The 27808-nt window shown below is 38.9% G+C and overlaps 1 protein-coding gene across 4 annotated transcripts in view; it reads left to right on the top strand.

Annotated features, from left to right (window-relative positions):
- LOC117212618 (tyrosine-protein phosphatase 10D) overlaps positions 1 to 27808 on the top strand; it is a 45832-nt gene that overhangs the window by 13495 nt on the left and 4529 nt on the right. For 2 of the 4 annotated variants that reach the window (XM_033457544.1, XM_033457541.1), the window contains exons 2-17: positions 9976 to 10222; positions 11078 to 11353; positions 11473 to 11679; positions 11772 to 12125; positions 13517 to 13689; positions 16071 to 16434; positions 17702 to 17971; positions 19324 to 19626; positions 20442 to 20720; positions 22201 to 22610; positions 23080 to 23457; positions 25360 to 25552; positions 25823 to 25837; positions 26157 to 26325; positions 26708 to 26960; positions 27407 to 27664. In XM_033457544.1, the coding sequence (XP_033313435.1) occupies positions 9976 to 10222; positions 11078 to 11353; positions 11473 to 11679; positions 11772 to 12125; positions 13517 to 13689; positions 16071 to 16434; positions 17702 to 17971; positions 19324 to 19626; positions 20442 to 20720; positions 22201 to 22610; positions 23080 to 23457; positions 25360 to 25552; positions 25823 to 25837; positions 26157 to 26325; positions 26708 to 26960; positions 27407 to 27664 (4149 nt within the window). The remainder of the gene's footprint in view (positions 1 to 9975; positions 10223 to 11077; positions 11354 to 11472; positions 11680 to 11771; positions 12126 to 13516; positions 13690 to 16070; positions 16435 to 17701; positions 17972 to 19323; positions 19627 to 20441; positions 20721 to 22200; positions 22611 to 23079; positions 23458 to 25359; positions 25553 to 25822; positions 25838 to 26156; positions 26326 to 26707; positions 26961 to 27406; positions 27665 to 27808) is intronic. The other 2 variants (XM_033457545.1, XM_033457542.1) reach the window with 1 other exon arrangement.

Raw genomic sequence — 27808 nt, 5'->3', positions numbered from 1 at the left:
TCGCTCAAGTAAATCGCTTTCGTCTCGCGAATCGACGTGAATTCTGCTTTTTCTTTTCTCTTTTATAACGTACTTGCTCATTGTACAGCGATGTGTAAATAATTTCTAACGATAATAATTCGATATTTGGTTAAACGAGAAAATTTTGATCGAATAACGCTTGGTGGGAAGAAAATAACGATACCGTGTGTACGAAACATTTATGACGATCGATCGCCGTTCTTGAATTTCTGTTCTTTTATTCGAACGTATATAAATAAGATCGTTATATGATATATCATAATTTCTAGTTAATTTATCAAAACGATAGATTACTTTTTATTTCGATAAGACGAGCGGACCTCGCAAACTATATATTTCCTATATATTTTTCATCGAGTTTTAAAGGAAATTCTCTATTTTCACCGTGTTAATCAACGCCTACTTAGCGAAATATCTAAATCTTGCCTGACCTTCCTCTTCCACGACTCACAAACGGCTTCAGAGCTTTCGTTCGAAACGCTGTTACTGGCATACACCCCATCGTTCCGATAAATATCCAAACACTTTGATGTATCTCGCCACGAAATGTAAACTCTGCCGCCGTGCATAATAATTCATTAATAATAAATAAAATATCACAAGCGATGGAATAAAGCGATTCGTGGAACGAAAAGATGATAAATTGGAAGAAACAATAAACTAAATAAAATAAATGCTATTAATAAATGTTTTTTTATGTAATCAACAGGTAATAAATTTGAATTATCGATCAAACGTACGATGTATGTCCATGTAAAGTCTATTTCACATACCACGTACGTACTATTTCTTACAGCGTTTAAAGAAAAATCTTCTTTATCGATGATTTGAAAATTACACGATCTCGAGATAAAGAGTTTCCCACGCGACAAGGTACCAAGGCATTGCGATTTTATTATTACGAAGCTACGAAGCTTGCAAAATAATGGCCGTTTAAAATGGCTGCAGATCCTTCTTATTCGTAATTTCGTTATTAAATGAATACATTATGAACGGCTATCGTGCCGAGCTGTATAATTAAAAACTAGAAATCGATTCGCACAATAATAATAATAATACGGTAACGTTAATAACTCAAAGGATAGGCAAATTATCAGTTATCTAAAATTTAAAGCTTCGACTCTGTTTGAAAAATAACAGACGATGTGGAAAAAGCGACTAATAACACGAATAAATGGAGATTTCCCGCAGTTTTAGCTGGATCGTTTCTCTTTTGTTCTTTCTCTTTTTCCTGTTTCCTCTCTGCAGAATTCATCGATTGCGTAAAACGTCGTATTACACAAGTTAGCAGAAACGTATCGAGCATCTGGTAAACAGGAAGTCGGATCGTTAAGCACACGCAGATCTTATCCGACGATTACCGGTTGGATTCAGCTATTGTCAGGATATTGCATCGTCGGATTAGATCGTTTCGCGGAAGGATGGTCGTTGCTGGCAGTTTCGCGGATAGTCTTTTGTGCATTAAATTGATCGAAGCTGTGATTTCCTTTTATTTGCGAGTGTTGCGATTTTGGTTACCTGGAATCGCTATGTTATTACCTTTACATATGCCTGTACGGTACAACGATACAATCTTAAGAAACTTTGACTTAAAGATAATTGTACAGATAATAATTTTATACAGGTGCATGCAGGTCCTTCCACGCAGAAGGACAGAACTCTCCTTCCTAATATTTTATCGCGGAGATACGGATTATTTTAATTATTTTACTGATTATTTAAGTTATCGTGGATATGCGAATTTTCATTTTAACTTTGGTCCTAATTTTGCTGGAAATTTCAGCGTATTACGCTTATTATGTACTCAAGTGATTTACCGTAAAAATAATTCATCGTTTTTAACAAGAACGATTATCGTTATCTAACTCTCTACACATAAACTATTGTACCTGTCGTTACCTAGTTTCGATGCTTTTAATCTCAAAGCACTTGAATTATTCGTATTTTGTACATATGGTAGTTTCGTTTATTTTTGTTTATTTGTTTATTTTATTTAGCTATATATAAACGTTAACGTTTACTTTTTCTATTGACTATTTTCGTTAACTGAATCGTTAAATTAATAATACAGATACATCGACTTTTTTAGTTGGGTCGATCGTAACTCGAATATAGTTTATCTTTGAAACAAACGAAACAACACCCAAAGAAATCTCTAAGCGTGTCTAAGAAAAGGAATAGTTACATTCTATGTTCGAGAGACTCGCAATTAAGCAATGAAACGATAATACCTAGTAATACTATTTAAGAAAAGCGGTTAATCTATTACGTTTCTTATTCCTACGATCGGTCAGCAGAAATTATTTCTTTTATGCTTTTATGCTTTTATGCGCACACACCTATACACAGTGTTTTATAGTTAAGTTAATAATAGAAATTTCATAATAGAAATACATGCTTGAAATTCCGAATGTTTCTTGTTTGAGATACCTTATCGAATATACTGTAGCATTTTAGTCGTTTAACGTACGTATATTCCACGAGTTAAGTGACAAATTACAGCGAACGAGCTACGTTATCTCATTTTGTTTGATTTCTATGTTAGCTGCACCATTCGTATGACAAGAACGTTTACGACACGTATTTAAAAATTATACCTATTGCTTAATAACCAACATTTGTGACAGGGGCATTTACGTGAAAAATAAATAAAGAAAAATTTTTAAAGTTTCATTTATATTTCTTTGTTATTATTTCTTCCTTTATCTAGATTCTACGATTATGTAATATTTAAAGAGATATTTATAGCGCTGTGATAAACCATTTTCCTCGAAGCAAGACATTTTTTTTATGTTTCGGAATCGCGTACCGATCCCTTGTCGAATATCTTTTATTTCGAATTATTTCCATACGTATTTTATACTTTAAAACGATATATTTTATCTGTACTTTCCGATATTCTACTTTTCTATCGCGTATATATCTTATTTTCCTGCATATTTCTTAATGGTTCAACCAAATTTATAAAATAAAAAAGAGATACACTTTTAAATGTATATAATTTCATATATTTCGGAATAAAGATAATAGCCGAATCAAAGTAACTCTTTGTATCTTTCCTTCGTCGAATTCATAAGGTTCGTAACAGATTCGTAACGGATTCGTAGCAAATTCGTAGCAAATTCGTAGCAAATTCATAACACGGCTATGACCAACGAACATATCGATAGTACCAAGGAGCGTTTGTCACGGAAAACGCGCGTGACAACGATCTTAATGATTATTTGGGATCGCCATCCAATCCGTTAGAAATGTTAACCTTTTTACGATTTTTACGATTAAGATTTTAATGGGCGATTTTTGTCAATTTTCACGAGCCACTACGTTCTGTATCGTTTAAAATCCGGAAAAATGCACAAAATTTTTCCGTGTCAAAGGCGATTTTTTTTTCATAAGTGATCTTTCAAAAGTTAGAAGAAGAAAAGAAAAAAAAGGATGTGCAGATTCGCGTCTGGATCACGAAGATCTCCGACAGGAATAGCCCAGCGAAGATCGCAAAATTATAGACAGTGACTTTCTTTTTCTTTCTTTTTTTTTCCTTTTTTTTTCTTTTTTGTCCTTTCGACGAGAAAAGAAGGAGGGACAATCGAATTCGTCGCGTACACTTTTTCCATTCGATTAGTAAAATTTTCACGGAGGTAAGGACTTTCTCTCTGAAATTCGATTCAAAGGGACCGTGCTGCTCGTTTTTCTCGAGAATGTTTGTCTTTGACAAACCCAAGACCTTTCGGTTTACGCCATTAGGTATTCCACGCAGGGACGCCACGTATAGTTTATTTAGAGATTCGGGACTCATCCGTGAACGAAAAACCGGAGCGGAACAAAACGAATATACACGGAATTCCTGTAACGGCGACGAATATATACGAACGGCGTGAAACTAGAATCTAAGCGAATTAGAGTGTATCGGTAGAATTTGCTTAATTAAAATATCGACGATCGTTCGGAATCGTAGCAGCCTCGCCGATCGTCGATGATTTTCCGATACGTTGCAGAGATCCACGTTTCGAACATCTTTTTCCTCTTATAACGTGTAACTGCCTCGTTTTCGCCTTAGCTTTCGAGATACATGTTCGAAAAACACTGTCGGCCTTGTTTTATCCAAACGACGCGAATTATAAACGGAATTCGGCGTAGCGATATCGACGGTTTTTCGCGAATATCTGGCAACCTAAGGCCGAGCGGCGGGGTTATACGTATAGGAAAAAGTTGCCACCGAATCGTGCCTCCGACAACGTATTCGAGAGTCATCGAAATCGAACAATTCCCACTGGCAGAAGTGGATGTGGTGCGATTTTTCATTCGAGTCGTAAAATAAATCCGTGCATCGATTGCGCAACGTGGATCGGCGAGCGTGACCTTCCTTCGGCCAAACGACGCACGTATGTACATACCTGTAACTTACGTAACTCGTTAACGATATATAGAAACGATATATACGCGAAGCGTTGTTACGAGTACGTCGCTTGCTGCCTGCGGGCGTACGCGTAAATGAGAAGAAAACGCGTTGTACTTGGGCCACGTGTTTGCGATCGAAAGCGTGTAAGTCGAACGGCGACAAAAACCGCAAGCGATTCGGCCCATGGCGCAGACATTCTTCTTCGCTGGTCGTGGACATTGAAAGCGAACACGGAGAAAGCGCACGTACATTCTACATACGTTAAAAGTAAACGGGCCTTGATAGATTGTTTCATCTCGTTCGTTCTCACGATTTCTTATCTCCGCTGTTTCTATCAAATATTTCATACTATATAATATAAGCTATAACTTGTTTCGATAGTTTCAAGAATATGTAGCAAGGAATTTCTTAGTTACTCGCTGTCCTTTGATGGAACAAGATTAATTTACGTCAGTTTTATGCGGAAACGTTGTTAAACTCGGAAGGAAGAGAACTTTGATCACACCACTGTTCCACGAGGATTATTTGCGCTTGAGTTTACAGGTGCTATTCCACGTTATTGGAACTTGCGTCAAAGTCTGGAGAACTAGTTGGTGCGAGTTAAGAGCTAATCGTTCGAAGCAAGCGTTATTGCGCGCCTTGGTATTCTTTTCACGATAATATGTACCGCGAAAATATCCTACGCTATAGAGAGATAGATCATACGTAGGTGGAATACAGGAAAACGCCAGACGGCGGATTTTGCAAAGAGAAATAATTGATAAGTAAAAGGAATCTAACGGAAAAATGTTGCAGGGGAGGGTGAAGAATTTCTATTTCGACGACAGTGTAATGTACGTTAGCTGCTTCGCGAGAGCACTACGCGCACGCGAGCTTCTTGATCCTGACTTCTTTAATGGGTGAATTGTTGGAAAACGTGAAACGATTTTGTGAATAATTCTCTCGACGTTATATGTATGTATGTATGTATGTATGTATGTATGTATGTATGTATGTACGTGTAAGATGCTGTCAGGGATACGGTATTTTTTCCCGAAAGTCAGGAAACGTCCGCGTTTCAACGTTTAATTTCGAAAGTGAAAGTTTTGATTTTAGCGTTGTAATAAAACGTAGAATTGGAAATTTTTCGCAGAAATTGGTTGCAGGAAATTGTATGCACGAATTTACGGACCACTTTGGTAAAATTGAAAAATGGCAAATCAAGGACGATTACGCAAAATAGGAACATTCTGTTTAGATATCGATCGAAATATATCAAAGGAGATTGGGGAAAACAGTCGGAATCAACGATAATTGAAGCTTACAAATAGGAAATAGAAATAAAGGGCTATCGTAAACTATAACGGTATCCTTTAAACGTCGATCGTCGATGTCAACAGAGATCTACGAGGATTCTTGCAGAGGTATTCTCACGTTTTTATGTCTCGTACGAGTCACGAGTCAGAATCAGAATCAGAATCAGAATCAGAATCAATGATATTCAGTACCAATCGTGGTGGCGATACTTACGCCTAACGGAATACGAACGTGAATTCTCGTGGTATTTTTAGTACTCGCCGACTGGTGAACTGGCAGCTAACGTATAGATTGTTGCACCCCTGCTCCATTATGATTTATCTCGTTAAACGGCACGACGAACGCGCGTCTCTATTTACGCCGAGTCGTCGCATCGAGCTCGATCGCGAGTTGCGACCATAGTCTATCTATCCGTCTCTTTTTCTGCGCAAGACAAGATAGACAATGTACGAGCTGCTTTGGAATTTCGCGCGACACATCGCATCGGTATACACGTAACGTTCGCTGCACCATCTAATCCGCGTACTCCAGCGTGTTCCGTGTTCGAGGCATTCGTGCGCGTTAGACACCACTCGCCAACGCAGAATAAACGACTCGCGGTTTTTTTAACCAATCAAACGAATCGGAGACTGGCGGAGAAAAGAAAATTCCAGTAGATCGTCGAGAACGTAATTTATCTTTTTCACTGGTACCGTTCCATCGATATTGGGAAAATCGAGCAGCTGGTAACGAAGACGATCTCGGTGAAACTTTTCACGCTTTTTACATACTAACGTACTCCGCTAACCAGAGAAGAGGCTTATAACACGATCGAATTGTTGGTAGGAAAAACGCGTACATCTTCGTCTTAAGCGTTGTAACTCGATACGTTCGTTAAACACCGAAACATCCCTCTCATTTACCTCTTAGAATTCAGCAATTTACATACGCACAAGATGTCGCGCCTTGATTCGTACAGTTAGTATTCGTTAAGCACGACACGAGTCACGCGCGCTACGTCACGTTTGCTTGCGATTCTAAATCGATACAGGGTCGTCTAAATTCCTAATGTAATCGCGACAAGTGTCGTTGCATCGCGACGAGTGAACCGATACACGTAAAAAGAATGCCTTTCTTCTGTCCGCTTTCGAAAGTGTCGAGACAACCGATGGCTACGTCGTAGCGGTAGTTTTCGCATTAAACGAGCTTCACGTTTAATTTTACTGTATGAGAGTATAGTACCTAATAAATTTCCCTAGCCTAGGTTCCCAAACCTAGTAAATAGATCGACAAAGAGAGATTTTTTTTTATACCAAATTTGAAGTAGGTGCATTCGCTTTTCTATATAAGATTTGGATGAAACTTATGGAGTTTCGGCGATGAAAAGATTTGGAGTTTATGCGTATTCGATAATTTCCATTTCATCCGACGGTGTAAGGTGTAAAAACACGTTTCTCGCGTTTAAAATAGAATAACGATATCTGGTATAGCGCGACGATGAATACAGACGGTATCGTGGACTAATCGCAAGTTGCGTCGGTTGTTTGGAGGGAGAATGAAAATATTTTACTTTTCGAGGATTTAACGCGATACGAATTCATCAACGTTGATCTTAGATATTGAGATTAATCGTATTGTACATCTTAATTTTTGCTCGATCGAGCATCCGTTCGATATTTTATTTTACTAGAGTTTAATGCCATATTCGTTCGAGAAGGCCGTATACGCTCGACGATATGTTTGACGAGGTGGCGAGATCTGATCAATTTCGTTCGTGAAATATTTAAGTTAAATTTACAATATCATTACGTTTAGACCCGTTTCTCTTTCTAAAAACCAGAGATTGACATCTGATTTATCAAATGGTAACGCGACGATGTACGTTGAAATAATTATTACGCATGACTATTGTGATATTGTGATCGCGTGTTACATAAAGCGAAATCGTAGCATTTCTGTGTCGCGATATTGCGTATCTGGATCATGATACAGAGACACCCGTCCAGACGAGGCCACCAGTCAATGGCAAAGAGGCATAAACCTTTGTGGTATTTATAGTATACATTTATAGTATCATAGTGAACGCTCATATTCTTTGCTATTGGATAAGTTATACAGCAGAAGTCTGATTATTATCCGAGTTTCATTCTATTCATAGCAGGACGACCCCGGATAGCCGAGGCCATTCCAAGAATCGAATCGTGCTATCGAAATCTCGTTAACGAAAGAATCGAATATACACATGTGCTTATAAGTATTTTTATATTTTCCTTTAATTCGACTCTTAAAATTCGACTTTCTTCAAATTCCACTCTGAAAGGTCTAGAAATAATGCTGGAAATCTTTGGATCCGATCGGAGCCATCGGATAATAATTTGATCGAACCGAGATGAGAGGACCGGTGATAGCTAAATCTACGTTGGCGTCGCGTTTCAACGACGAGCACCCATAATCGGCGGCAACGTGCGCGCGTAAAATAATTCCCGGCAAATTCCGCTCCAACCCTGTCCGAATGAAATTCTCCGTCGGTTTCCCACGCGCGTATATACACGCACACATACACACACGTATATACAGACGCCATATGCCCTTGTACATCCCGATTCATAAGTATCAGCTCGTTTGCGAAAAATTTGGTGAAACCAGAGTATCAGGGCAGTTATAAAAAATTGTACAATCGTTTGAAAATGTACAGTGTACGTTGTATTTGCTATAGCATTTCGTACTTTTGCGCAACTAGAAAAATTTCGTACTACGGGAAGAATAAAACGATTAAAAGTCCTTTAAATAGGCTTAAAAGTATTGCGAAATATCATCGTGGCCCACCGATAGGATACCGATGCAACAAATAGGCGATACAATAAGATCTAAAATGTTTTACGTACATACTCTGAGTATATCGATGAAAAATGTCTATAGGCGCGCAAATACTTCCACAAAGTATCGCACCGTGTATATTTTCTAACTGTGTATACATCTTCTTTTCGCTTTTTTCCCCATTGATTTCAAATTTTACCGACATAATACGAAATGTTTTACATCGCGCGTTGTTATACTTTGCGTAATGCACGCGTAAAACTTTTCTGTGGTAGATGTTGAAACGTTTTCGCGAGCCACTTATACCAACGCGTAGCTGGTTTCGTTTAAAGTGGTAAATCTTCTTTTATGGTATTTATGAACGGGACTGTACATATGACACGACCCAGCGATGGGTTATTTCGCTGTTCTTCGTACAATTAGGAATTCTTGTCGTCGTTCGCGACGACGCGACGCGCGCCCAAGCGCCAGATGAAAAGCGCTACGACGAGGAAAAGGGAGCGCGCGAGCTGGCGGATTCTGTGGGAAACGGAGAGGCGAAGCGAAGGAGGGATCGATATGTAGCGACCCGAACGTCGCGACCGGATCTAGGAAAAGCGGCTCGAGGCTTGCACGCGCGTCATCGTCGCGACGGAGAAAATTTTTCGAAATTGGTAAAGAGGAACTTGGAAAACTTGTTGCGCGAATAGGCGATAGTTTATCAGAAGAGGCTGAATAAAGAGAAACAGGGAAGAGACGGAGCATGTTGTCGGAGTCGGTGAATTCCAATAAGCTGGAAAATTGAAATTACCGATATGGTTGAGAATGTTGCGTTAATACTGTTCGAACGATGACGAGAACTTGAACGGTAGAGCGTCGAAGACGAGTCGATAGAGCGAGAGAGACAAGAGGAAGAAGAATCTCGATTGCTTGTCGTATGCAAACTCGTACGTCAAACGATAAACTCAGGACCTATCCTACCATGAAATTTTCGACTTTTCGTGGTATATAAGGTTACGAAAATCTCAATCCAATAGCCAAACGACGCTGTAAGAGTTGCTCGAACGATCGAATTGCTCGCTGTGACGTTGAAATGCGGTACAGTTTCCTTTCGTTCCTTCGTTGAAACGGAGGTACCAATGACAGATAGAACGGTCGAATTGATGTCATTTTTTTTCTATATATTATTCGCTGTCCGCTGCAAGCTGTCGCGTTACGGTTGAGTAACGGCATTGTAAATTTGCGGTGCGCCTCTTTCCCACGTCTGTCTCACCGCTTCCGGCATACCGTCAACACTGTACGGTATACACTGTACATTGTGAGTACGTAGCAGCGATAGCACTCTATCGGAATTCATAGTTACGAGCAAATTACCACCCGATATTACCGATTTTTCTTATTTATAGTAATTTTCGACTTTTCATTTTCTCGGCCGTTCCTACAAATACATACCGTTGTCAAAGGTGTTAATCGGTTCTTTTTAGGTCACGTATTCGGCGGATCTCGCAATTGAGATACCAGGAAACTTGAGTCAAGGCGGTTCCTGGTATCGTTTAGACTACAGTCCTGCCGTTGGTTATCCGCCACCAAATACCACCATAGCCGCTACCGACATCGGCGATGTGATCAAATTCAAGGACGGACTTCCTGGCACTAGATACGAATTTTGGTTATACTATAGCAATAGCACGCTTCACGATTGGCTGACATGGACTGCGTCGATAACTACAGGTACCGTAAATTTTACTCGCGATACGTGTTTCAGACGAAACCCATCGTTCGAGTTATTCGGAAACCAGGCGGAATCTACTTTCGCTGAAACCGCTGAAAACTCATCTTCTCCCTGACTTCCATGACTTTGAAGTACATCATAGAAATCGACGTAACGAACAACTTGTTCCTATATTAATCTATATTATCTATATATAATCCTATACATAAAATCGGCGGTTGGAATTAACTGTCGGTATCGCTATAGTAAATTCCGCAAAACGCAAACATTTTTCCTCCCTTCTTATTCGCTTCTCTCTCTCTCTCTCTCTCTCTCTCTCTCTTTCTCCCTATGCTACGTCTCTATGCTTCCCCCGGGATTCCATCTTTCTCCGCTGTTTTTTTTTTTCTTTTCTCTTTAATTTACTTTATTCTATTGAAATTCCCCCGTCCGTCAACTCCTTCTCCGTGTGCTCTTTCTCACTTTTCCTTCCTTACTCTTTCTTCCGATTCACCCAAAAACCTGATAAAATGTTTCCTCCATTTCGTAATTGTAAAGTATTTGTATAATCTAATTTAATTCGATCCAATCTGATCTGATCTAACATAATGTAACGATAATTAGTCGATACGGCGTAAACATTTTTCAATACTTGAAATTAGTCTATAAAGTTATCAAGCAGACGATATCTAAATAGACGTTGCATCGAAAGTATCGCGAGATATTGATTAAAACTCCTAACGAGATCGACTTTTAATCACGTTCTTACTTTGCTCTTTGCTCGGTTTTGCAAATTACTCGCGACAACCGGACAGGGCAGCGGGTATCGAATGAAAATGAATAGGTTTTTTTGTTGAGAAACGTTTGTTTCGCAGCCCCGGATCCGCCATCGAACCTCACGGTCTCGGTGCGAAATGGAAAGACGGCGATAGTTTATTGGGCGCCACCAGCCCAAGGCAATTATTCCGGTTTTCGGTTAAGGGTGCAAAGTTTCAGCGACACCGGAAATCCAAAAACCAGCGTCATTCCTGCGGACGCGGTTCCCTATGTGCTGCGTGATCTCATCCCTGGGGCTACGTATTCTCTTCAGCTTTTCACCGTATTAGACACCAAAGAAAGCGTGGCGTACACCAGCAGGAATTTCACCACTAGTGAGTCGATCGAATTACACGCGCGCTTCGCTACGCTTCCGCTCCGCGAGATTACAAATTATTTCGATTACAAACCAATCAACGACAGTATAGATAGCACGTGTCTTTTATTCTTATAGAACCCAACACACCGGGCAAGTTTATCGTGTGGTTTAGGAACGAGACGACTTTGCTAGTCCTCTGGCAACCGCCCTATCCTGCTGGCATTTACACCCATTACAAAGTTAGTATAGATCCCGCTGATGCCATAGAATCCGTTCTTTACGTGGAGAAAGAAGGAGAACCTCCTGGGCCTGCACAGGCTGCTTTCAAAGGACTCGTCCCTGGTAAGATATTTTATTATATTCAAATAATTTAACGTAGCGCGAAGAAAATTTTGTAACTCGTCGTTTTGATGTCCTATTTCTGGTCACCGCAGGCAGAGCTTACAATATTTCCGTTCAAACGGTGTCAGAGGACGAAACCTCCGCTCCCACGACTGCTCAGTATCGAACGGTGCCATTACGTCCCCTCAACGTTACGTTCGACAAGTCTTCCATAACGTCCACTTCCTTTCGCGTTTTCTGGAATCGGCCCGAAGGAAACTCCGAATTTGACAAGTATCAGATATCTTTGGGAGGTAACAGAAGACTAGCGCCGGTTACCAGGAACAGAGACGACGAGAGCAAATGGGAATTCAAAGATTTAGAGCCGGGCAAAACTTACCAGGTGGTTGTGAAGACAGTCTCGGGAAAGGTTACCAGTTGGCCAGCTAACGGAGACGTTACTTTAAGTAAGTTTTCCTACTTTCTACTTCGTTGTCAACGACTTTCTTTCTACTTTGTTTCTATTTCATCTTTTCCCAATCCACTGTGTAGATGTATAGATGTACAGAGTGTATACATGTACGTGTACAGTCGGCGTTCCAGTGGCAAATAATTTATAAGTATCGCTTGAAAATTAAGATACGTTTTGCTAGTGACAAAAGTTATTCAACTTCTTGGTATCGAACGACGTCTTTGGCGTTGTTATTAGATCGTGATTGTCTTTTAAGAATTAGTATACGCTATGAGTAAAACGAGCAACGATAATATTTACTCTCGCTAAATATCGCGGTTTATTATTATATAGTAAATAATTAACCGTCGAAACGATTTTGTCAACTTTGTAAAGTATAAAAAAGGGTAAAGTTTTGCGGTAAATATCCTGTAACTTTTATCTACATTTTCCGATTTCTTTTTAACTCTAACGATACGAACGCGATAGTCGTATTATGTCATACGCTGTAGAAATTGTTTATATAACACGCATGATACACTTGGCGAATGCGTTTCTCTAAGCGTTGAAATATTTTTCCGAGTCATTATATATTTTGTTACGTTAGATCGAGCGCGTCGGACGTGTTTGTGCGTGCGTCGTGTAAAATACGTAGGCGACGATGCACGGTGTCGAGTCGGTGACACAGCTTAGGGGCGGCTACAGACGGGTCGACTAAGTGGTCGACCGACGAAAAATTTTAACAAGTCGTTTTGCGCGGATGCAAATTTGCTCAACTGATGATCGATTGGCGAAAAGTTGAACTCGGTCCACCCGTTTGTAGTCGTCCTTGTACGATCTATCATAAATAAAACGCTATAAAACGTCGTTACAGCGCTGATATGCAATTACGGTTGAAAATAATTTTGTTCGTGGGTGAGGAGATATAGTCTAATTTCCACGTATTCGTACGGACCTTCTCGTAGGACCGTTTTAACTTTCTGGGGGCTCGATATCAAAGGCAAAGGAGAAGAAATTAACGAGATGTATATTGTAATTTTGAAGTGAATTATAACGCGAGTAAATACTGAAAAAATTGGTTGCTTGCAGGTAAAGCATGTGTACAGGATCGAACGACGACTCGATGAAATTTCTATTATTTAGTGAGCGTCTAGCGTAGAGTTTATACCAACTTGCTCTCTCGGTTACCAATCCTCGTGTATTTCGTTGCCGCGCAAATGCATTGTCTCGTTGCTGTCAATAATAATCATCGTACGCGGTGTTCTGAAAAACTGAAACTGGTCTTTGCTTTTCGTTATTCTGCAAACGGCGAATGACAGGATTTTTCTTGAGTAAATCGATAAATTTAGTAAATTTCTCGATATATCGTTTTTTAAAATACAGCTTTTAACTTTAATATGTCTCTAGAACCGTTGCCCGTGCGGGATCTTCGCACTGTCATCGACGAAAAAACCGGCATGGTCGAAGTTTCTTGGCATCCTGAAAATTCAAGTACTCAGGATAGCTATAAGCTTCAGTATCACGAAGTGGAAACTACGATCGGCGGCGATAGCAATATGTTAACAACTGATAAGACCAAGGCAAGTATTTTATCTTACTTTTATTTTAACAAATGTACGATTCGACGAATTAAGATTTCATTTATCGCATAGGAATGTACGTTTCCATAATTTACAATGTGACTCGTATCTTAAATATTTTTCCATGATATTGGAAGAATGTGTTAAATGAAACAAACGTATCTATCGAGTCAGGGTTGCGTTTCGTTGTATGCATAGTGATGGATTCCTATGAAAAGGCTGTCGTCATTCGTTATCGACAGAGAAGCGTTCGTGTTTAGCGAAAACCGTTGGAAATTTGAAAAATATCGGCATTTTGGTGAATCGATCGAAAAGCTCGATGACGTCGATGATCTCGATGATTCGTTTTAACGATAATCAATGTTTCGAGCAACTTTCTCTTTTGCATGTTACCGCTTTCGAGTTTCGAGATATTTGGAAAAATATTAGGTGAAGTAAAAAGTTCTGAGCGCTTTTTCGCTTTATTTCGACGATGAAATTAACATAGTCAAGATTATTCGATTTAGATTAAATATGCGCCGTTTTGTTCGATTACTTTTGTCCATTTTGAAGGCAATTTCATAATTCCGCGGTTGAAGAAGTCCTCGTCCCTATTGGTAAAAAACTTGACCAGCTCATTTTCACAAGCCTCTCTTGAGGCCAGTTTTGTACCATCAAGAAAATTTTGCAAAAACTTAAAAAGGTGATAATCGCTTGGTGCCAGGTCTGGACTGTACGGCGGATGCGATAGAACCTCCCAGCCAAGCTCTCGGAGCTTCTGACGCGTCGTTAAAGATGTGTGCGGCCTGGCGTTGTCTTGATGGAACACAACACCTTTCCTATTGGCCAATTCTGGCCGCTTCTGGTCGATCGCCTGCTTCAGTCTGGTCAGTTGTTGACAATAGAGGTCCGAATTAAGTGTTTGCCCCGATGGGAGCAGCTCATAATGGATGATTCCCTTCCAATCCCACCAAACACACAATAAAACCTTCTTGGCCGTTAATCCACGCTTGGCGATCGTTTGGGCCGGCCCACCGCGATTGGACCACGATCTTTTTCGGCTGTTGTTCTCGTATGTGACCCATTTTTCATCGCCAGTCACCATCCGCTTCAAAAATGGGTCGATTTCGTTACGTCTCAACAAAGAATCGCAGGCATCAATTCGGTCCAAAAGGTTCTTTTGCGTCAATTCATGTGGCACCCATACGTCGAGCTTCTTCTTGAGACCAGCCTTATGCAAATGGTTCCAAACGGTTTTCTGGCTAATCTTCAGTTCCTGGGCAATGGAATAAGTGCTCACATGCCGGTCCGACTCGACGATTTCCATGATTTTATCCACATTTTCGACGATTGGCCTACCAGAGCGTGCCTCATCTTCGACGTCCATATTACCAGAACGGAATCGTTGGAACCACCGCTTTGCTGTTGCATTCGATACTGTACTGGGTCCATAAACAGCACAAATTTTTTTGGCCGCCTGCTCCGCCTTTTCACCTTGGTCGTAGTGGTACTGAAGAATGTATCGAATTTTCTCTTTTTTTATCTCCATTTTCGAACGCTGTAACACACAACTGGCTTCACCGAACACAAAACTGACAAAGAACCTTTTTGATGCGTAATATCACCTTGAAATCGGTGTATACTATGACTCGATGCGATGTGCACATCGTGAGATATGGCTCACTAAAGACATCTAGCGAAAAACGCTCAGAACTTTTTACTTAACCTAATATGTCTGTAATTTTATCGCGCGGCCGTAGCAGCGTACGCGTCGGTATCGATTGTCAGCCGCCTAAGACCGCGGTTATAAAGAAGCGACGGCTGACCGACAGAAAACAAAATCAAACCTATAGATTAAGAAGCGACGGTTACGTGTATAAGAAAAAGTAGTGGAAAATCATATACCCGACGACATATCTCATAAATCATCGAGATCCAAGATGATTGGATCTTTTCAAACGACTAGCGAAAATATACTGTACTGTATAATTTTTTGCATGTACGTCGTGTTTTCTTTCCAATATATACATATATATATATATATATATATATATATATATATATATATATATATAAAGACTCGAAAGGCATTTGAAGTTTTAAAAGAACTGTAATTTCAAGCTGACACCGAATTACGTACGTACATATACGTAGATACGTAACGAAGTATTAAATGTCTTTGTTTTATAAAATAGGAGGGAATTTGAAATTCAAATTGCTTTAATTCTTTGTTCAGATTTCCAATCTTTCAACGATATTTTCGTATTGAAGGATAAAACCGTGGTAACTAAAACTTAATCGATTAAAAGACGGCCCATTTAACGCGTTAATAGTCGATTGGTAATTTTGTACATTTGTTTCAACTAATATTTACGTAACATCGTATAATTATTTATTTTCAGGTTACGTTAGAAGCTTTATTACCCGGCAGAAACTATTCGATAATCGTTCAGGCGATTAGTAATAAAATCGAATCGAACGAGACTGTGTTATATCAAGTCACACGACCCTCGAGTCCCATAATCGAGGATTTGAGGCCAACCGAGATGGGATTGAATATCTCATGGAAGAGCGACGTTAATTCGAGACAGGAGAAATTTGAAGTAACGCACAATAGGAACGATACCGGGGAGAGCGCGACTACGTTAACCACGGAATCTCATATAGTCCTGGAAGACCTTTATCCTGGTGCAGCGTACGAAGTTAAAGTTTTCGCCATTAGCCACGGTCTAAGGAGCGAACCACACGATTATCTTCAAGCCGTCTGTAAATATGATATCACGTGAAAATTCTCAAACTCAAAATCGTTAAATTTAAATGACTAAAATTATAAAATCGGGTTACGCAACAAGTATTACGAGACACTAATGAGCAAGATTTGAAGATTTTAACGCGTTTAACGTTTCACGCTACAAGAATATGCGATAAAAAAATAAATAAATCGCGTTTAAAATTATAAACCTCACCTTTATAGCGTTTTCCAAGGTTATCGCAAGACGAAATAAATATCTGTACAACATTTGTTTCAAATATTTTTCCGTATCGTTCGTACTCTTCGACATATTTACACGTTTCTAGATAAAACCGACACACGGTATATGAATATTTACATTTCTTAAATTACTTAACGATTACTCGTAAAAACAATTTTTTACGTATTGGAACGATTAATATTGTACTAGTAAAGCTTCTACGATATCCCGCGAAATTTAACATCGAAAGACGAACAAGCTTATTACGTAACCTGATGTATGCGTTAAGCGTAAAAATAAGTTAAACTTTTGTTTTATTCGTAGAAAGAAGTTGTACAGAGATTCGCCCCGTTTACCGATTATTCCTTATTGATACATCGAGCATTCCATCTTTAACGCTACGACTTTTATTCAAAAAATCGACAGGATATAGTTTTTGTTACAGTGTTTTGTCACGATTAGAAAAAACGTCCAGTCTCTTATATCCTCGTGCGATAGATCGCGAATCGTTCTTACGTTCTTACGTATAAAGAGATTATACAGATAGATTATTATATATATAGATTTATATAAGTATAAGATACTGTACAGTGATGATGAAAAGTATTGTCACACGGAATAGTTTATCGCGTAAAGCTCTGACAGTTCGTAAAACACACGATTCTTTATTTTTGTCAAATATACAACGTAGGGGATAAAAAAAGGTAGACGACGGTTTTGCTTTTTAAAGAAGCATGTTTCGTAGAAACTTCGTGGGTATTTCTTATAGGAAACTTAAATTTCTGCTTTTTTTCTCTCTATCGGTTGCAAAACTGCTCTGCAATTGATTCTTTCGAGAATTTTACGTTTTGGCAGAAATAGTGTGTTATAATGATATTTTGCAACAACGTTATATACGTTTGCAAATACGCGACCGTAAGTTTTTCAAATTTGCAGAAGATTTTGTAGGAAAATCCAGTATCTGCCAATATTTTTCTTCGTCACTGTACATCTCTAAAAGATGTACAATACTGGAGTTTTACTTTTCTCTTGTGGTAATTGATACGATTGTTCGATCGCAGTGCCTCACCCACCAAAGAATTTGAGCATCGAGAAGGTAACGAGCAACACGGTTGTCGTGCATTGGGAGGCACCGACCGATTCGTTGTATTCCGAATTTTCGATACGCTATCGAACGGAGGATGATCCAAGATGGGTAAAGTTGCCCAGCGTTCGAGAAACGGAAGCGGAAGTGGCGGATATGACCCCAGGAGAGAAATACACGATTCAAGTGAATACCGTGAGTTACGGAGTCGAAAGTCTCTATCCCCTTCAAGTGAATCATACAGTTCGTAAGTAAATAATCAAATTTTAAATAATAGTAGATAACAGTAAATGATTGAATATTGTCTTTGAATTGGTTCAACAATTTTATCTAATATTTTGTATTTTCTGTTTTCTCTCGCGAGTCGATCAAATTTAAATAGTTGCGATTACTCTGAGTAAATTTACATAATCCATCAGACTATCGTGCTATCATCGAAGTCTACAATTTTTAAACTATGAAGATTCGGATAAACTAATAAACTACGCGTTTCAAAACGTTATTCGTGTCATTAATCTTTTTTGCAAACAAAGTAAGAAGCTATACGTAAATAGAAATAACTGTTCCCTCGTGAAAGATGAGATCACTTTTTTGTCATCAAGTTTCTTTAAAAGCTCAAATACTCGTATGCTTTGACTTGCTATTTTTTTTTTTTTTTTTATAATTTTGATAATTAAAGTTATGACAATCGAAATTTTTGAAGTGCCAAAGTGAATAAGAAAAACACAAATACGGGGATAGAATCAGGCGGCAGGACAGTTTTAATAATACGTCTGAGTTTGATTGCAGCGTATTCAATTTTGTCTGTATGAAAAAGAAATGTATATACACATATATGATTAATTATTACGTATATATTAGAAATTCATATTTTTATAACTACGACTAATGGAATGGAACGTTTTTGCACGTTCTATACGTTCTCGCCGATAATTAATTAAGCTCGAAAAATTGAGAAACTGTTCGAAGAGATTGAGATTCAAATATCCATCGAACAAAGAATCGTCGTACGTGTTAATAGAAGCAAGGAACCTTTACTTAGTTTTATTTAGTAAAAGCAAAGTAAGGTATAAAAGGTGTGTCTTATGTATATCCTGTACGTTTTTGTACACTTAACTTTTTTAAATACGCATATACATCCATGATCTATTTACAGTAGCTCGCAAAAGTATAGAACTTTTTTATGAATACACGTATTATATGCATTGTACGAAACTTTCTGGAATTTCGTCGATAGTATAACGAGGCACGACTATCGCGATTGCATTGACAAAATTTGAAACAGATCCGAAAATATCTACGAAGGTAAGTAATTTATCGCGGACGTATACCTGGTAAAAAGTTGGTACGCTGGAAAAAGCTTTGACGTATATTTTCAAATTCTATTCAAATTTAAGCAATACGGTCGTGATAGTCGTGTTTCGCTACAGCGTTTATAACGCAACAATTTAACATCGAATGTATTTCAAAGTATTTCGATACGTTGAAATACTTTGACGAGCCGCTACATCGTATTTCTTTTCTGTAATCTGCAAATGCTTCGATCGGAACTTGGTTTTCTTGTTTCGCCGATAATCGAAAAGCTATATCCTGTTTCAGGGCCCAATCCGGTACTTAACATCACCCCGATCATCGATTCGACGAACGTGACTCTAGAATGGCCAAGACCAGAGGGTAGGATCGAAACTTACGTGATAAGATGGTGGCCAGTCGAAAACCCTCAAGACATACGTAGCAAAAACGTCACAGAGAGTAACGACGTGACTAGCGTTCTTTTCGAAGAAAATTCAGTGCAAAGGGTGCTTGTTGGCGATCTGATGCCAGGTGTTCAATATTCCTTTGTAATCTACACGGTCTCTTATAATCTATTCAGCGATATCACCAATCTAACAACTAGAACAAGTAAGTCTTATTATTCGTTTGTTCTCGCAGCAATCCTCGTGTAATTCAACTAATGGCTACGTTTCTCTTTTTCGATGGATTGTCCAACTATTTCACCGAAATAGTCAAAATTTGCTTTATCACGAGTACTAACCCTATACTTGAATCAATACCATTCATGGTTATTTCGTTACTAATCGCGTGTGTGCCGCGTGATACAGTGACACCTTTAAATGCATTTGTCACACGTGCAAACATCTTAGAAGCAATCTTATTCCGTAAAATAATTTATGATCGTTGACATAACGTGTACATATAATCTCGAGTAATTGGAAAATGCATTGTTTTATCTCTGTTTAACCGAGATCCTACGATATGTAACACGTTTAAATTACTTTATTTAAACATTGAAGCATTCGATTATTTGCGTCAAAGCATTTAACCAAAAACCTATCGTATATAATAATCTAATTTTACAACATTTTCAACATAGATATCGCGAATACAGTAAGAAATTCTGATTACACGTACAAGAGAAAGATAGAGAGAGATCTTGTATCTATTGTAGTTAACTTCGTTCTAGCCGTTCGATTTGTCTTTCGTCGAGTAAACCAATCGTATATATTTCAAATACAAGAAGGAAATTTAAAACGTTAGGAAATTGTATTAAACGTAAAAGAGTAAATTTGTTCGAAGTCGATCCAAACAAAGAGAAACGTGATTAAAGCTGCGGTGAAAAATGTTGCCTGTAAAAGAAAACAGAAAAAAGAAAAGAAAAGAAAAGAAAAGAAAAGAAAAGAAAAGAAAAGAAAAAAACACGAGTCTGTCGAATTCAGTGCCGCTGATCCAATCGGAAGTCGTTGTGGTGGTCGATCAGGATCAGCCCGACTCGTTAACATTGAGATACACACGGACCCCCGTTCAGTCATCCAAGTTCGATTTGTATCGATTTCGGATTAGCGACGAGAACAACACGACGAAGGAGCGGATGGTCGACGACATCGACACCAAGGTGACGTTCACGGGCCTTATACCTGGTAAACTGTACAACGTCACAGTTTGGACTGTCAGCGATAACGTGGAGAGCAGACCTTTGCTTAGGCAGGATCGACTTTGTGAGTATTTCGCCTGTGAAGAAGCATCTTCACGTATTTCACTGTGATTAGAGTTTTTCGATGCACGAGCGTAAAAGTAAATTCAGGCAGTAGCGAATACGCGAAATTTAAAAATTGGCAAAGTTAATTGCGATTCGAAAAGCGACGAGGGTCGACAAGTTTAGCCGTAGTGGCAAATGTAATTACGAAATTAGAAAGAAAAGAAAAGAAAACGACGATTCGCTGATTTTTATTCCAAAATGACCAAAGTCGAACAATTTCGTTTCATCTCAAATAAAATTGTAAAATTAAACATTTTTTTTTATGAAAATTAACATTTGTGATTATATTTTGTATTGTAGGAAGAAGAGGTTTAGTTTTAATTTGCCGATAGGTACGTTTAAACGCTAAGGTTTGAATCAATTTACCCAGTTAACACAGGTTAATTGCGTGAAGCCTCTACTTATCGTTTCGTAACGGAACTCGATATTGAGATACTATATTCGTTTGAAATGTTCATTACGCAGCTTGTGTTAATAATGCCTATTGAAGCGTACATCGAGACAGTACGAACTCCAACGAAACTCCACTTAAGAACGTGGTGCTTTTCTCTTCGTCAAAGTTCAACTTGCTCATAATGCTCGAAATCATACGTGAATGTAATTAACCAACGAGAGTAAAGAGATAACGATTTAAGCGAACTTTTTCCAAATAACTGTGTTATCTTCCTCGTAAGTCGTTTCAAGCGCATTTTAGTCTGAAAATGTGTTGGGAAAGTAGTATTTCAGAATTGTATTCTTCCATGGTTAAATCGTTGCGATGCAAAGATAAGAACCTGGAGAATTAATGGTAATTGTTCGAGAATAATCTCCTTTCCTTATGAAAGACGACAAAATCAGAGAGGCGAATTGTTATTAAGAAATCGAGATTGACCGCGTTTTAAAGATGTTTTAAAGACGCGTAAACGTACGATATTTCTTTGATCCTGGATAGCTCACGATTCGTTGTTCGACAAATTTATGGTTTAAAAAACACCGTACGGAGTAAAACGATGGACGAAACGCAACGTATCGTTCGGAATCGCAACGTATGCGATGGAAAAATGAATAGAAAGTAAGAATTTTGAAGAAAGCCAGCTTCGACTCCTGTTATCTTAGAAAATCTATCGATGGTTGTTGTAGCCTTGAAATTAGCCGATTCGTCATAGAGTTAATAGTAAGCGAGTTAACGAGAGATTTCAATCGTTTGCCCAATGGCGTCTATCGCGATATCGTACGAAGTAAAAGAAAAGTTTCGAGATTATCGTCTATTTGTCGTCCGTTTATTTTAGAGAATCGAAGAAAACAATTACCATTGTTTGTATCGTAAAGTACCGATTTTACTTGTAGTTTACGTCTCTCCGAAACACTTTAAATTCAATTTGACGCGTAATATAAATAGGTGAATTATGGCTGGCAAGCATGGTTGCTTTTGTTGGTAACTTGGCGAAATCTATTTTCAGATCCCGAACCAGTCACGTCCATTCAAGCAATAGAGGTGAACGATACAAGAATTACGTTAACCTGGGATATTCCGCGTGGACAGTACGACGCGTTCGAAGTTCAATATATAAACACAGAGGAAAATTATATTCAAAATGTCACGAGCACGAATTTAATAACCATCTCGGATTTGAAGCCGCACAGAAATTATACTTTTACGTTGGTAGTACGTTCCGGTACGGCGTCCTCTTATTTGAGAATATCGAATCCCGTGAGCGCAAGTTTTACAACAAGCGAATCTTATCCTGGCAAGGTGGAAAAGTTTCATCCTACGGATATTCAGCCTAGCGATATTAGTTTCGAGTGGTCGTTACCTAGTCAGGAACAAAATGGAATCATTAGAAAATATACGATCACGTATGGGCTGGAGGTAAGCGTATCTTTCTTATCGATATAAATTTTTTAATGGCTAGGTTTCTAGGTTCGATACTACATGTGTTTTACGTTAACAAACGGTAAATAGATCGCGAACAAACGGGACAGATTATAACCGCGAAACAGTGAAAGATAGAGAAGAACTTTATTAGACAAAATCGAATGGTTTCTTCGAAGGATGTAGCGATTCGAAGACTTTCGGATTGTTTCTATCTCTTTTTCGAATGAAATTATAAATCCATTTATCCTACTATTAATAACGCGTCTGTTATTCTCTATATATGAAAGTATTCAGACACGTTGGCGGAAAATTAATTAATTTAAAACATATCTCGAGTAGACTAGTGCGCTGTGTTACGTTTGTTAGCTTTTTACCTTCCATTGCTTCGGAATTACAGTTCGGCCGGTGTGAATAATGCGCGATCGGATTAAATTAACGCGTTGTTTCTTATTACTGTCATCAGGGTTCGGCTCATACTCAAATGCAGGACTTCAAGCCAAACGAGTATCGCGGCATCGTCAAGTCTCTCATACCTGGAAAAACGTACATCTTTCGGATTCAAGCGCAAACGAGGATCGGCTTTGGTCCCGAGGCGGTGTGGAAGCAGAAAATGCCGATTCTGGCACCGCCGAAACCGTCCACTCAAGTAGTGCCAACCGAAGTGTGCAGGAGCAGTACCACGATACAAATACGGTTCCGGAAGAACTATTTCAGCGAGCAGAATGGCGCGGTTACGTCTTACACGATCATCGTGGCCGAAGATGACAGCAAGAACGCCTCTGGTTTGGAAATGCCCAGCTGGAGGGATGTCCAGGCGTACAGCATCTGGCCACCGTATCAGGTAAGAATATTCCAGTAATTTCTCCAATATTTAAGAATATCTCTATTCCAGATATAGATATTATTCCGTTAGGTTTCGGGCTTGAATTCGATAGATTCTTTGAAATAATCGAAAGTTTATGTAATTCCACGAGATTATGTTCGAGTGGTTAGATTAAAAAATTAAATCGACGTTCGGAAGTCTATAATAATTTTTGTGGAAACGTTATCGCTAACTTACGTATTTACCTTACTCCCGTCAAACGTACAGATTGCTTCGATCCGTAATTAACTAGAAGTGCTTTTAATCGCTTTTCCTATGATTTTTCTACGTTAAACGAAACAATTGGAAAACGGTAAAGAGGAAAATAACAAATGGAAGCGATAGGAACATCATATCATTTTTTAACGCGGTTCTTCGATCCAAGTACCGCGCGAACAAATATCAAGGTAATAGAAGGAAATCCGAATGACATCGAGAAGACACATACTCGTCGGTTACGTCAAGCTTTTTCATTGCAAATCGAGCGACGAGATGCGATGCGTCATCGACATGGCGAATGATATTGCAATCGAGATGTAAAATAATTAATGCAACGCGTTACAACTCGTTGGCTTGCAAGATCACGAACAAACAAGTAGACTCGAGACCACGCATAAACAATTAACGTTTCTGCGATCGTTGCATTATGCGTTGTACGTATATGCGTCGTATGTGCGTCTTGGCGTGCAACAGTCGATGGGCGAGCGTGCGTGTTTCTAGTTGTCGTTAAAGAGACGAGTTAACGAGGCCGAAACAAAATATTCGAACGTTGTAATGGTGAAACGCGTAGAAATGGAACAGGTAGCACCTATGTGCTACGTAGAAGTCAGGGAAATACAATCGTAAGAAATACAGAATCGTAAGAAGTATCGCGCGAATTGACTCTACGAGGAAACTTTTATTTGACGGTTGAGTTCTACCGATAGTGATCGTCGTATAATCGTTGCAAATGAGACGAGAAACGTGGTTGCTAATAACAAGTCTGATTTCGTTCGTAGAAGTTTCTCGGATTAAACGTTTCCGCGTGAAAAAAGATTTCAAATAAAAATGCAACTTTTTTTATAGTTAAGTTTTGCTTACTATGGAGTCGAAGCATTTTTCTTTCGGTTTATGAGTTTGTCGAACGTGTCCTTTTTCTTTTCGATGGAATACGGATAAATGAACGTTGACGTACGATTACTCCAGTTATACTATGGATGTTCTAAAAAATTTGATCGCGAACACAAGAAAAATAGTTACGCAGGTAATGATCGTTCTTTTGCTGTCAGCCGTTACATAGGGCATATAATTATATCGTTATACGGTCGGTACACATGGTGGTCAGGTGGACCGTACAAGTAACGTCTCCACCTAAATGTCTCTTTGAATTCTGGCGATGGAAAAAGTCCAGCGATGGAAAATCGTTTCCCGCGTAAGGCGAATAATACGAAAGGACCGAAATCGATATTTTTTCCAAGGTTGCTCTTTCCGGAACTTTCAAAGTTATCCGTGTTCGGATACGTAAAATAACACGATGTCGAAACGATCTTCAACTTGGAAAATTAAAGTTTTACGCGAAACCTATATCTAGTAGCTCTAGGGAGCCTGTGGACGTTTAAATAAATGTAAATAATTACTTTACAGATAGTAATCGTCTTGATCATTTTCGATATCGACGAACCGTTTACGATTAATTGCTGAACTTTGTTTCGGAGCACCGCTCCTCTTTAAACGTCTTTTTCTCCATTTTTCTTTTTTCTTTTTTGCAGTTTACTATAGAAGACTTAATTTTAGTCTATCATAGAAGATAGACCGGTAATATAGTTCGTAAATCAGAATCACAAAAAACGTGATGGAATTAGCAAGACGTTTATGCGATTACGATGCGTGTTTGATTCGCAGGTGATGGAACCTTACTATCCTTTCAAAAACGGCTCCGTGGAGGATTTCACGATCGGTAGCGAGAATTGCGACAACAAGATTGGATACTGTAACGGGCCATTGAAGTCTGGATCCACGTACAGAGTAAAAGTTCGAGCGTTCACCGCGCCGGACAAATTCACGGACACCAGTTACAGTTTTCCAATTCAAACAGGTGAGAACGCGCTGTGTTCGTGCGAGGGCGTGACTCGCCGATGTTAGGAAATTCTTCTAATTTACGGAACGACAACGCGACAAAGATACGTCATTTTGCCTCCTTCGTTAAGAATGTATTTTTCTTTTACTTTGTCTCGCGTACAGTCTCGTTTCAAATTCGACGTCTAGATTAAAAACCCTCTCCATGGGAGTCTGCTTGTTACGACATAGCTATATAGGAAGCTTGCTAAATTCATGCCTCGTTATTTCATGCACATGTCTGCTCAAGGATTGCTGCTGGCAGGTAAAGTAATAGAAATAAACAAATAATTAATTATAAATTTACGATCCATTACGATTCTAAATTAACAATCTAGATCAATAAGACGCAGTTCCTTCATTACCTATTGATTTCTGTTAATTCACACGCGTCCTTCGACGTTTCTAAATCTCTTTAGAATGGTCAACGTATTTAATATTTCGATTACGAAAACGTAGAAACAACGGTATTATATTTTCCGTAGTACGCGATTCAAATTCCGCACGATCGAAAACCAAACGTAGAACGTGCACTTATAAAAACTTATACACGGCGGATAATCGTGATATTTTATTCGAAACAGATAAGGACAATACGGCTATCATAGTTGGTGTCACGGTTCCAATAGTACTCTTATTGACCTTATTGGGCATCGGACTGCTGGTGAGGCGAAGAAGAAGTCAAGGACGTAAAACGACTGAAACGAGGACCACCGACAACTTGTCTTTGCCAGATAGCGTGATCGACACTAGGCAAGTAGGATCGCGAGTTTTAGATATTTCGATGAAATCGGTCGTCGGTTATGAGCAAAGATTCGTTCTAAATCTCTATATTTTCTATATGCCAACTAGAGGGATAACGTCCTGTCAAGCTTAATATAAATTGACGTATCATTTGTACCGTACCGCGCAATAACGATTGATTTCTCGATTTAATTTTACGAATAATTAAAGAAAGAAGAAAGGCGGGAAACTTAATTCTGTAATCGGGCAGTTGCGGTGTACGAAAGTTACGAGTTCATTTGAAGTCGTCCAAAGAGTCTTTCGTGTTCGATTTGTGGAATTTATTTGTCAAATTGTCAAGCGAAAGCAACGCGAATCGATCACGAGCGATAATTAAATCTCTTCCTTACAGTCGGCCAATTAAGATAGAAGATTTTTCGGAACATTATCGCACGATGTCGGCGGATTCCGACTTCCGTTTTTCGGAAGAATTCGAAGAACTGAAGCACGTCGGAAGGGACCAACCGTGCACAGCTGCAGATTTACCGTGCAACAGGCCAAAGAATCGTTTCACAAATATTTTACCTTACGATCACAGCAGATTTAAGCTGCAACCTGTGGACGACGAAGAGGGTTCTGATTATATTAACGCCAATTACGTTCCCGTAAGTTTGAACTTCTCCGTCGCATTTGGAATTTTGAAATTTAAAGGATTTACGCGGTTGGAAAGATTATCGATGAAAATTGTATTTAAAAACGCGATGGCTTGTAAATAGCTACATCGATACTTTCGACGTTACGACTGGAGTCAACAACGAGTCAGGATCTAGCGGATAAAACGAAAGTGGCGAAACATCGCACCAACGCAATGAAAACAAAGAGGGAACGATACGTTGACTCTCGGTATATTATGGCTGATTTTTCAACGACGAGTTAACTCGTCGTGCCCGACCTAAGGATTCATCGATATCTTCGTTGCTTGCTTATCTTGTATTTTAATATTACAAATGGATAGAGTGTCGCTTATAGATTAGTCCGCGTTACTCTTTGAGAAATCGATAAACTTGAGTGAAAATAAGATTTGAAGTAATAGGTATATTTTATGCACCAGGGTCACAATTCTCCAAGAGAATTCATCGTCACACAAGGACCTTTACACTCGACTCGCGACGATTTCTGGAGAATGGTGTGGGAAAGTAACAGCAGAGCCATCGTAATGTTAACAAGATGTATCGAAAAGGGCAGAGAAAAATGTGATCACTATTGGCCTATGGATACCCATCCCGTTTATTACGGAGACATTTGCGTCACGATATTAAACGAAACGCATTATCCCGATTGGAGTATCACGGAATTCATGTTGTGCAGAGTAAGGAAACATCTGTTATTCCTATAAAATTCTTTCTATATCATATCGTGTATGAAAATAGAAAAGAAAAAATAATAGAATCTGTTTAGTATCTTCGACTCTTCGTACTTGCTTCGTACGTGCTTCGTTCTTACGAAAGCACGT

Source organism: Bombus bifarius, unplaced genomic scaffold (genome assembly GCF_011952205.1).
Source record: "Bombus bifarius isolate JDL3187 unplaced genomic scaffold, Bbif_JDL3187 scf7180000008334, whole genome shotgun sequence".
In the NCBI taxonomy this organism is placed as follows: domain Eukaryota; kingdom Metazoa; phylum Arthropoda; class Insecta; order Hymenoptera; family Apidae; genus Bombus; species Bombus bifarius.
Note: the sequence above shows the minus strand (reverse complement) of the source record. Positions and strands in the feature narration are given on the sequence as shown.